This window comes from Phalaenopsis equestris, unplaced genomic scaffold (assembly GCF_001263595.1).
Source record: "Phalaenopsis equestris unplaced genomic scaffold, ASM126359v1 Scaffold000352, whole genome shotgun sequence".
Classification (NCBI taxonomy): Eukaryota; Viridiplantae; Streptophyta; class Magnoliopsida; order Asparagales; family Orchidaceae; genus Phalaenopsis; species Phalaenopsis equestris.
In genome coordinates this window covers 825862-837201 of record NW_018164794.1, presented here as the reverse complement: position 1 = coordinate 837201, position 11340 = coordinate 825862, and the positions used below count along the sequence as shown (strand labels likewise).

Sequence of the window (11340 nt, the reverse complement as noted above, 5' to 3'; positions counted from 1 at the left end):
TTGTGTTGCATACAGACAAAATTAGTAGTTATTTTTTCAGAATTTTATATTTATGAAGAGAAATTTTTTTGAAGTATTTTAAATCCAGTGAATGATTATACTTGTTTAGTTCAATAATAAAATTAAAACATTTTTTAAATAATTAAATTTCAAGTCCCCATGCATTTATTGGATAGAATTCTATCTAAAATTTGCTTAAATCCTGTCAAAAATAGATCACCAAATAGCCCCCAAGTATGCAAAAACTAAAAGAATTAAAACTAGACATGTTTCTGCTTAATTCACCATCAAGTTCAAATAGGGGGCCTGGCACACAGATAAAATAGAACAGAGGGGCTAAGTACAATACCAGACAAAACTCTATCAACACTCCAATTAACACTTAAAAACCAAAAATCAGAAGTGAAAATAAAAAGAAAAAGATGAATAAAAAGATAGTATAATTAGAATATCTTCCCTCCCTTCGCCATCATCCTCTTGAACTCTTCAAAGTTGACCTTTCCATCCCCATCAAAATCCACACTTTTGATCATTTCCTTACAGTCGTCGTCACTGTTTCCCTGCTTCAGACCCAGAGATTTGAGCACCAAGCTTAATTCTTTCACTGTGATCAGCCCATCGCCATCACCATCAAACACCATGAATGCCTCTCTCAGCTCCTTCTCCTCCTCTCCTTTCTCATCTCCACACATGCCGAAGTAAAGCTCTTTGAACTCAGTGAGGCTAATGAGTCCGTCGCCATCGGCGTCCACCTTCTCCATCATGCTCCTAACCTCAGTTTCAGTGGCAGGGAAGCCATGCCGGCTGAGGGATTCGGCCAGCCCTTCCCTTGAGATGAAGCCATCGTTGTCGGTATCGAAGCTGGAGAAGATTGTTTGGAGGTCTAATTTTTCTTTCTTCTTGTCTGTATCATCATTTGTGTAAGCATTTTTTGAGAAGAGGGAGCGGACATATGAGAGGAGCTGGGAAAAGGGGAAAATGAGGGAGCTGAAGATGCCGCATAGGAAGAGCAAGAGGAAGACGAAGAGGAGCAGGGCGGCCATGGCTTCCATGGCTTCAATGGAGTAGGAGTACTCGAGAGATGGGAGGAGGGAAGTAGGGAAGTATGAAAAGATTGTATGTGTTGGTTAAAGCGAAAGGAGCGGAGGGGAAGGTGGAGGGGGCGGGGGAGCCCGTTAGCAACAACTTGTCAATCTCATTTATTTATTTATTTTATTTTATTTGAGATAATCAAGATCCTTCACGTGAAAATTGAATTTTGATAAATTACAATCAATTTTTTAGTTATATATAATACTATATATATATATATATATATATAAACAATATCTTAGAAGTTGCTAAAATAAAGCCTCTTCCTCCTATTTGTGGAGCAAATATTGCATGCCGACATTGCACCTGCTGATTTATGATATTCTAGTAGTATTACATTACAATAACACTAAAACACCATCAATCTGCAGCTACCTCATCCACACACAATATTTTTTCCTTATCTGCTACGTTGATAGCTTCTCCCTAATATGCTCAATTGAAGACCAACTTTCTTGTTAGTGCGCAAAGATATTTGGCAATGCTGATCATCGCAGCCTCTCAATCACTTTGACATAGCTTTCTTACTGTTTTGTATTTCACATCATCGTCATAGTTCTATTTGAGGAATTGATTTCTTATTGTTTTTTAGAAATTTTGGTGGTAGGAAGTTGTTTTTTTCAACATATTCCGTTAAAGTACGATTGCTATAATAAATTATTACCTGATTTTTTGAAAAAAAATATGTATATTTATGATTCCCAACATAAATTTCTAGTAAATTATTTTTTCCATCATCACTTTTTATTAAACGGAGAGTAAGTGGCATAGTTTTTAAGGTTGTGTGCTTGGATGATTTTATTTGAGATCGACTTGACCTCCCTAACATTTTAATTTCGATTAATTAAAGCTTAATTTTAAGAGTTTTCATTAAAAAAAATGATCAAATTTTCTTTTTTATGAAATTTCACCAAAATTCTCTTAGAGTTCTTAAGAGTTGTATAATATGTTTTCTTAGAGTTCTATAATTAAGCGTCCATTGAAATTTGGATGTATTATAACTTGTCAACTTTATTTAGGTAATCTTCTTTATTTTGCATATTAAATATGTTTTTATAACATTTGTATTAAAACAGCAAATAAAATAAATATAATTCTATTTTAGAATCATACATATAAAGTATCTGAATATTTTAATCTGCACTTGCTATGATGGACCCCACCCACATGTGAAGCATTAAACACAGTAGTCACAAATTTCAAAGGAAATTTGCTCTTAGGATGGAAAAAAACTATTTTTTTTCTATGCAGCATGTGGCCAAGCCTAAGCTTTTCATGCACAAGTGATACCCCCACCACTACGGGACCACATAGACAAATGGCATTACATGTATGTTTATAGTGTACTTGCATTTATTATCACATTATGTCATCTATTTCTTTGTTTTGTAACTTTATAAATGACTTAACATATAAATCAATTAGTCATCTCTTTTATTTATATGAGGGTTATGAATGCATTACAATAGACAACAAATTTTTATTTTTAAACATTCATGTCATATAATATTATTTTATATGATGTTTTGAGGACATCTATTATATTATATTTTTAGTCATGTCAACTTCATTTTTCATGTGTTATATCTTATTTATACTGGTCTCTTTTCTAGTGCTACAAACTCTTTTATTTGTAGTCAATATTGGATTGTTTGGCCTTGTTCAAAGTTGAGCCAATCTATCCTTATAATTAATAGTGTTTTAGACTATTTTGTAGATCCTAACTTAGTCAAGACAAACTTTAGGAGAGCATAGAAGATTACCCTTGGGTTAAGTTTAGTTAGGGTAGGCTTTGATCTAATCAGTGTTTAGATATGAAAACAACATTTCTATAACTTATAAGTTTCTCACATACTCCTTTCTATCTACCTTCTATAAATTCGCTACTTATCATTCTTTACCTATCATTTTTATAAAATTTACAAAATTTATAAGTTTCTCATCTATCTACTTTCTATCCACCACCACCTACTTAATAGATTTAAATTTTCCATCTAATGCTTCTTAATTCCATAAAAGAAGACGATTCCTTATTCCATTGTATGGAGGCATCTCACAATCATAGTAAGCAAAGAGAGAGAGAGAGAGAGAGAGAGAGAGGAGAAGGGCTTAAGATTTTGAGTTATTTTGGAGAGAAGTTATGTTGTAGATGTGAGGAGGGAGGAATGATCTCTTCAAGTGGGAAGCAAAAGACTATTATAATAGTAGTAGTGCTTCTTCTCCATGATTAACCCTCATTTGTTCTTTGTAATATTAAAGATTTGAGTGGCATGTATGTAAATATAAAAATTTAGGTGCTAGATAAGTAAATATATAAAAATTGTTTGGGATGCAAGTACATGTCCCAAGACTAATAAATGGTTATTTAATGAATATTAGAGTATTAAAGAACATTTAATTAGTTTAAATTTTTTTAATTAATAATTAATTAGCTTAGTGGAGTGGTTGATTATTGAGTAATGAATTTATTAATAATTATTTACTGAGTATTAAATCAATGCTTCGATAAATATGTCATTAAACAAACACAATTATTTTTAGATATTTTAATGAAATATTATCATTCAAATCTTACTCAAATTAACAGAATTAAGTTTTAATCAAAGTTGGCAAGGTTTCATAATATTTACCTAAATTTAATATATATCTTCATTCGACCTGGGGGCCGAATGCTGGTCGACTTGGCCAGGGTCAGCCGGTCGACCCACGAACGTCTATGGGTCATCGAACGAAATTTATTGGAAATATCATGGATATAAAAGTGATTGTTAGTTGGAAATATCATGGATGTATGATGTTTCTTTTTCCAATTTTGGACTGATTTCTTAAATTTACTTAATTTTAGTTGTACTGATTATGATTAGACAGTTGACTATGTGTTCATTCTTACAATCTTATGAAACTTAATTTTTTTTTTAGTTCACGTCAGTGCTTATGAGCTGTTAAATTTGAACTGTGTTATCATGACTGCTTTTGTCCAATTTAATTGTTTGTTTGCGTTGGTGTAAAGCATACTTTATCATTGTTAATTTAAGAAAAAAAAGGTCGCTTGTTCATCAATGTTTCCTTGACATACATTTCAGTCGAGAATATGATTGTTGTAATGTTAACTTTCTTATTTGCCTTAGATATGTTTGGTATACTTGAGAAACCATGTGTCTTCACTTAAACAATCATTTAGATTTTGTTGATCGCTTCGATCAACATCAATATGAGCGGTGCGTTTGTTCAACACACCACACCTATTGGGGTTCCATTTGTTGACATCCATTTTTATGAGATCTATTTCCCTCTCTAGAGCTTAGGATCCAGCTATAGGACATTTCTGATGACTCTTCTAGAGATTAGTGACGAGACCCGCACTAATTAGAAATTCAAACCACTTTTTGACTCATCGTAGTCTCATTTGTGTGGTTTTAAATCCTCAACACTTGATTTAGTTGATAAGACAAACGCATTGAAACTCACGATGAGTTTGAATAAGGATGAGTGATACCTTAAGGAGACCCTTGTATCGTGGGGTTTCATACCTTTGAAACACCACACATACTTGCACCATATACATCCACACCACAATTCATACACATACAGTACACATTCGCACACATACATTATGCACATCACACTACAATTCACACACATGCATATTCACACTACAGTGCACATACAATCCACTAATTAAAATTGAAGTCAAAACTTAAATAAAATGAAAGCTCTCGTGACATGAATTTGGTACTCTTTGGCGCGTGTTGAGAGTCATATTACCAGGATAGTTCTGCTAGACTTTGGTTGTGACTTGGCAAATACTAGTCGATATTTTGCTTATCAGACTGCTCCGGTTTGACAAACAAACTTCATTTATTGCGTCGCGTGCAAAACTGACACAACTTAGCGTGATTGTCGACAAATTTGTCCGAACAAGCCCGAAAGACGAAATAAGCTGTGTGAGCACTTCCGTAACACCATAACACCCAGATTGCTCTCATTTCTTACATATGTTAAAACACACCAATCCAGACATTAAAATATAATTTTCAAAAAAAGCTGAATAATAAAAAATAATAATAATTCTCTTATAAGCAGTGACGCACGCCCCTCCCTCTCAACGTTCGATCGCGACTTAGGGCACGCGCCGGGCCTAGCTCCTCCCGCCGTTCTCTCCCTCTCGTGCCCGAGCTTGCCGGACGGCGCTCCTCCTCGCCGGCGAACGGCCATCCGCCAACCATCCTTCCTTCTTCCACCAAAACAGTCAACCGAGCACCACCCTCCTCCTTTTTAACCGTGAGCCATACTCCCTCAAGCACTAGCGGGCTTCCCTCGTTTTCTGGTGCCGCCGGCGGTCCTCGCCTGCTTCCTGACGCCGGAGACCTTCCCTGCCGCTCTTGCGCTTGCCGAACACCCTGTTTCTCACGCGAGAGAGGAAGTCTCCCCCTCTAGCACGCCCAATCGTGAGGCCAAGCTCCCTCTCGGCCTCTGCCGCTGCTCCTACAGCCGGATACACCGCACGAAAGCCTGCCCTAGTTCTCCCGATCGCGTGCTCTAGACGAATAGGGATGCCACACACGCAGCCGTCATCTTATTCCCGCCCGCCCCCCCCTCGTTGCTTGACGGTGATCGCTGCTGCGTAGATTGAGGAGAATCGGTTAATACTCTTTGATCTTCCTTTTCTACACCCATTGGCCCTTACAGGTAAGGCAAACCTCTCTTCTTCCATAGTTTTTTTCTTTTGTTGCTAGATCTGAGTTCATTTTCTTAGTTAGATATTATTACTTGCTTAAAGATTATGCTTTCTCTGCTGTGCCTTTGCATTATATCTATAGATATTTTGGTTCTTAGCAATGTATGTCCGTGACTGTGATTGCGGGGGAGGTTGTTTGTTGCTTCACCTTCATGTGGTTTCATTACTGAGATTTTGAAAGAAAAAAAATTAATTGAAGATTAGTCGAGAGCCATCAATTATAGCTTTTTTTTTTAACCTTTAGCAATTATACTTCATTCATTGGGGAGAGAGTTTGCATAATGGCATGGTTTTAGGGATGTTATATACCTCTTTAGTTGAAAGCCCTGAGAAATTGTAAACTCAAGCTGTCGTGTTCCTATGAGAGAAGAAGTTGTAGGATTTCTTGTGAAGTAAGAAAGCCTGAGAAAAAAACTATGCATTGCTTCATATACATACCTCCCAATTCTTGTATATTTACATACTTAACACCTAAACTAACACCTAAACTTTGATTATTATTATATTTCTACCACCCAAGACTTTCATATAACATAAAAAAATATCACTATTTTAACCTTTAAAAGTAAAATACACCTTTTCTTGCATAGGTGAGATGACATATATGTAAAAATTAAACTAAAGGTGTTAGATAAGTAAATACAGAAGAATTGAGTGATATACATGTAAATCTTCCATAGTTATCGTATATTTATCAAGGAACGTCTCTTTCTTTTTTCGCTTAATTTTATTCTTATCTTATTCTTGTAATGGCTCCAAAATATTTGAATGGCTTGCACTTGATCTTCTATCAATATGATTGATAATTAGCATTTTCACCCCTTAATACTGCATACCATGTAATCATTCTTTGCTCTAATCATTTCTCCAAGATATTATTTAGCTCAGAATAAGTAGTGAGCACATAACTCATCATGCGGGGCGCGTTTTTGGTGTTCATTTAGGGAAACTAAAAAAATGTTGCGCTTGTTGTGAGTGTTTTATAGAATTTATAATAGGCACCAGGTATATTCTAACGGAAATCACTATCAATTTGTGTATTTTTATCTTCGGAGAAGCCTATAAACGAGTCTTGTTTTGTTCACTCAAAGGTTTCATTTTTACGCGTATAAATGTCCAACCTTGATCATTACTTGCATAATTCAATATATCATTGTGTACTTGTGCATTTTGCTTTACAATCTCATTTTCTTATCTTTTTTTACAAGGTATAATTGTTTATTAATCACTAGTTCAATGTTTCTATCTCTATATGATAATCCTTTGGGAGTTGTGAACTTCTCTAATTTGATATTGTCATGATCTTTCCTATTTGGTAAAAGTTTCATTAGCCAATTGGTAATTTGCAGGAGCCTAATTAGTTGAGAGCTTGAAGCAGGTAATGAGCCACATATTACTTCCTAAGCATGTGATTGCTGTTATAAAATATCAGAAAAATCCTCTTAAGGCACTAGAGATGTTCACTTCTGTTGTGAAGGATAATGGGTTTGAGCACAATCACTCCACCTACAAGTGCATGGTGAAAAAACTTGGTCTACATGGGGAGTTCGAAGCCATGAATAGAGTAATTTCGGAGATGAGAATGAATGTGGAGAACTCTTTGCTTGAAGACATTTATGTCAGTGTAATGAAGAAGTATGGGGTGAAGGGGAGGATTCAAGATGCTGTGGACACCTTTGAGAGAATGGACTTTTTTGGCTGTGAACCCACAGTTTTATCATACAATACTATTATGAACATTTTAGTTGAATACGGATACACTGATCAAGCTCACAAAGTTTATCTTAGAATGCTTGAGAAAAGAATCATCCCTGATGTTTATACATTTACAATAAGGATAAAATCGTTTTGTAGAACAAGAAGGCCACACATAGCCCTTAGGCTACTTAGGAACTTGCCAGGAAGAGGGTTTGATGTTAATGCAATCACATACTGCACTGTTATTTGTGGTTTGTATGAAGTAAACCTCCAGTTTGAAGCATGCAAGTTGTTTGATGAGATGCTTAGTATATATGTTTGTCCTGATATAGTTACATTTAATAAACTTATACATGTGCTTTGTAGAAGAGGAGATCTCTTGGAGAGCAACAGGCTTCTTGCAAAAGTTTTGAAGAGAGGTTTATTCTTTAATTTGTATACATACAATATATTAATTCAAGGCCTTTGCAGAGTATGCAAGATAAAGGAGGCTATAAGTTTGTTTGAGTTATTGGATAAGGATCTGACTCCTGATGTAATTACTTATAATACGCTTATCTCTGGTCTCTGCAAGAACTCAAAGGTTGATGAAGCGGAGAGCTATCTTCTTGAAATGGTAAACAGAGGATGCTTTCCTGATGATTTCACATACAACACAATAATTGATGGGTATTGCAAATCAGCCCGGGTACAGAATGCCTGAAAGATGCAAATTTCAAAGGATTCGTGCCTAATGGGGTGACATATTGCTCATTGGTCAATGGTTTATGCGAAGAAGGTGATATAAATCGGGCTATAGAACTGTTCAATGAGGCTTTAACCAAAGGCTTTCCACCTGATGCTGTTTTGTATAACTCACTCATTAAGGGGCTCTCTCGTCAGGGACTTATTTTGCAAGCTTTGGATCTGTTAAATGAAATGATAGAAAATGGTTGTAATCCTGATTCTTGGACTTACAATATTATAATCAGCAGTTTGTGTAAAATGAGGAATATGTCTCTTGCTAACACAGTCATGAATAATGCCATTGCTAAAGGCTTCTTACCCAATGTTTTCACCTTTAACACATTGGTAGATGGTTTCTGCAAAAGATTGAATGTGGAGAGAGCTTTGGAAATAGTTGATAGGATGTGGAGTCATGGCGTCACCCCTGATATAGTCACCTATAATTCTTTGCTAAATGGGCTCTGTAAGTCTGGAAATAGCAATGACGTCTTGGAAACTTTCAAAGAAATGGTTTCGAAGGGTTTTCAGCCTAACATAATTACCTATAACATTTTGATAGAGAACCTTTGCAAGGTTCGTCGTGTAAAGGAGGCTGTTGACCTCCTTAAAATGGTGGAAAAAGATGGATTAAGAGCAGATGTTGTTAGTTTTAACACATTGATATATGGATTATTCCAGAATAATGATGTTGATGGAGCTTATGAAATGTTTAGGAAAATGAAGGAAGAGAATTGTGTCCCTACACTGGATACCTATAAGGTAATGATTTCTGCATTCTGTGAGAAGCTAATGATGGAGATGGCAGAGAAAATTTTGTTGGAGATGATTGGAAAGGGAATTTCACAGGATGCGTTTATTTTTCGTGTTATGATTTTTGGTTTGTGCAAGATTGGAAATGTTGACCGTGCGAATGAACTCCTGATGGAAGCTATTAGTAATGGATTGGTTCTGTCGATGATGACGTTCGGGAGAGTGATGAATTGTCTCTGTTTGGATCATAGAGTGGAAGAGGCCATCAGAATTATTTATAGAATGGTGGATCATGGAGTTGTTCCAGAGATTGTGGACACCATTGTTAGTAGTGATAAGAAAGAAATTGCAGCACCTAAGATACTGCTAGAAGAGTTGTTGAGAAAAGGTTATATATCCTGTTTTGCGCATGAACTTCTTTATGATGGAATCAGGGATAAGAAGCTATTGAGGAAAAGGTATCGGTCCAAGTACTCTCGAAGAATATTGCAGAAGAAATAGGACTGCGAGCACTGCCCTCTGAGCAAGTAAGACTCACTAATTTATTAGCTAAGTTTGATTTCTCTTCTCATAAATTACTCTATTATGGCGCTCAGAAGTTACAGGATGCCTAGTTCTGTGGCATGTTTGTTACATTCAGGCCAAAATGGTTTAAATAATTTTATGGGGCATTTACATGCAGTCCACACAATTCTTATATGTTTACATATCCAACACTTAAATTTTGATATTTATATGCATACCACTCAAATCTTTAACTTCACATTAAAAAAAAATCAGTATTATTAAATTTTTATGAGTGATGCCCCTTTTTTATGCATAAGTTTATAGCACTAAAGTGTTGTAAATACAAATTTCAAACTTTAGGCGTTAGATATGTAACATTCAATGAATTGTGTGGTATGTATATAAATTTCTCTAATTTTTAAATATTCTACATTAGTTACATAATATATGTGTGTATATGGGTGCATGGCTCGGAGGTTGTATCCTCCAATCAAAATTTTTGATTATGTAGCACCTTCCTAAATAAAAGAAAAATAACTAAAGAAGGCTATAGTTTTTATAATTAAACATGGTGAAAGATATTAAGAATGGTATTTTATATGTTTATATAATTAACTTATTTTTTATTTCTGGTTTGATGTTTTCTTTTGTTTTTTTATCTTTTGTTTATTTCTGGTTATATAATTAACTTATTTTATATATATATATATATGAAGTGGAGCTGTAATACAAATTTTTATTTTGATGCAAATCAATTTTTTTTCCGAGATATACATCTTACGCAAAATTACTCAATTGCTAGTTAGAAAAGATGCAGATAAGCCTGAGAACTTACAAATGGTGAAAAGCCTTGGAACTATTAAAAATTTAGAGAGATATAGGGGGAGAGAGATGGAGAATCAATTTTATAGGCTAATGTCTTACGCTGATAAGCAGTTAAACCGCGGACGTCAACTTTTAACAAATAAAAATGTAGATGAATGGTGGGAAAATTAAATCATGAATGTAACATGCGACCCGATGGGAAATTTACATACATGACACAAAATTCTCATGCATTTATATATTCCACACCTAAAATTTACAATTTTTTTAAAACCTTTTATGTTTATGTAAAACATATAAGCCTCAGATTTTTTTTGAAAATCTTAACATAAACTTCAAAATATATGCGGTTCAGATTCTCTTAAATTTTAACTGTTTACATGTCTAAACACTTCACTTAAAAAACATATATGCACAGATTTTTTTTTATGTGTTTACAAGTATAACACTTCGTTCGACACATATTTGTGTGCAGAATTCTCTCGAATACATGTGTGTACATGTCTACCTCTCACATCTATGCCATATTTTGTGTTCTCATATTGATTTGAATTCTCATACAAATTTCTCTGTGCGCCTTTGCGAGGTAAACCCGGTCGTGGTTGAGGCATAGGGTGATCGCGAAAGCTACTTTGAGGCGGACGAAATGGACAACATCAAACATCGCATCGGTGAGATCTTTTCTAAACTTCAACTAGAAATCTCATAAAAAATCATTCACTAAACTCTACCCAATTCCTCCTAAAACTTTCACTCCAAACATTCATTCAAACTTCAAATTATCTCTCTTAAAACCCTACAAAACGACATATTTTCCCAACAAAAGTAATTCATAAAAAATTATAAAATAATTAAAATTTCTAAAAATATAATAATTGAGTTTATGAAAACTATTTTTACTTTCCTAAGTGATTTGTGTGGTGTCATAAGTTCTAGTAAATTAAAACATTGATGTATGTCCTCAAAAGGGCATATAAATGGGTCTATTTTAAATAAATAAATAT

At 34.7% G+C, this 11340-nt stretch overlaps 2 protein-coding genes across 2 annotated transcripts in view; one reads left to right on the top strand and one right to left on the bottom strand.

Moving 5' to 3' along the window:
- Positions 1–210: 210 nt before the first annotated feature.
- On the bottom strand, positions 211–1168 carry LOC110026110 (calmodulin-like protein 7). Its single transcript, XM_020726906.1, has one exon. It carries the CDS (start codon positions 1050–1052, stop codon positions 444–446), a length of 609 nt encoding a protein of 202 aa, XP_020582565.1. The 5' UTR covers positions 1053–1168; the 3' UTR covers positions 211–443.
- A 3986-nt stretch (positions 1169–5154) lies between these two features.
- The window catches only part of LOC110026109 (putative pentatricopeptide repeat-containing protein At1g74580), a 9249-nt gene continuing 3063 nt past the window's right edge, over positions 5155–11340 (top strand). Inside the window, 3 exon segments of the mRNA XM_020726905.1 lie at positions 5155–5781; positions 7209–8223; positions 8226–9531. Coding sequence (XP_020582564.1) covers positions 7212–8223; positions 8226–9505 — 2292 coding nt within the window. The 5' untranslated portion in view covers positions 5155–5781; positions 7209–7211 and the 3' untranslated portion in view covers positions 9506–9531.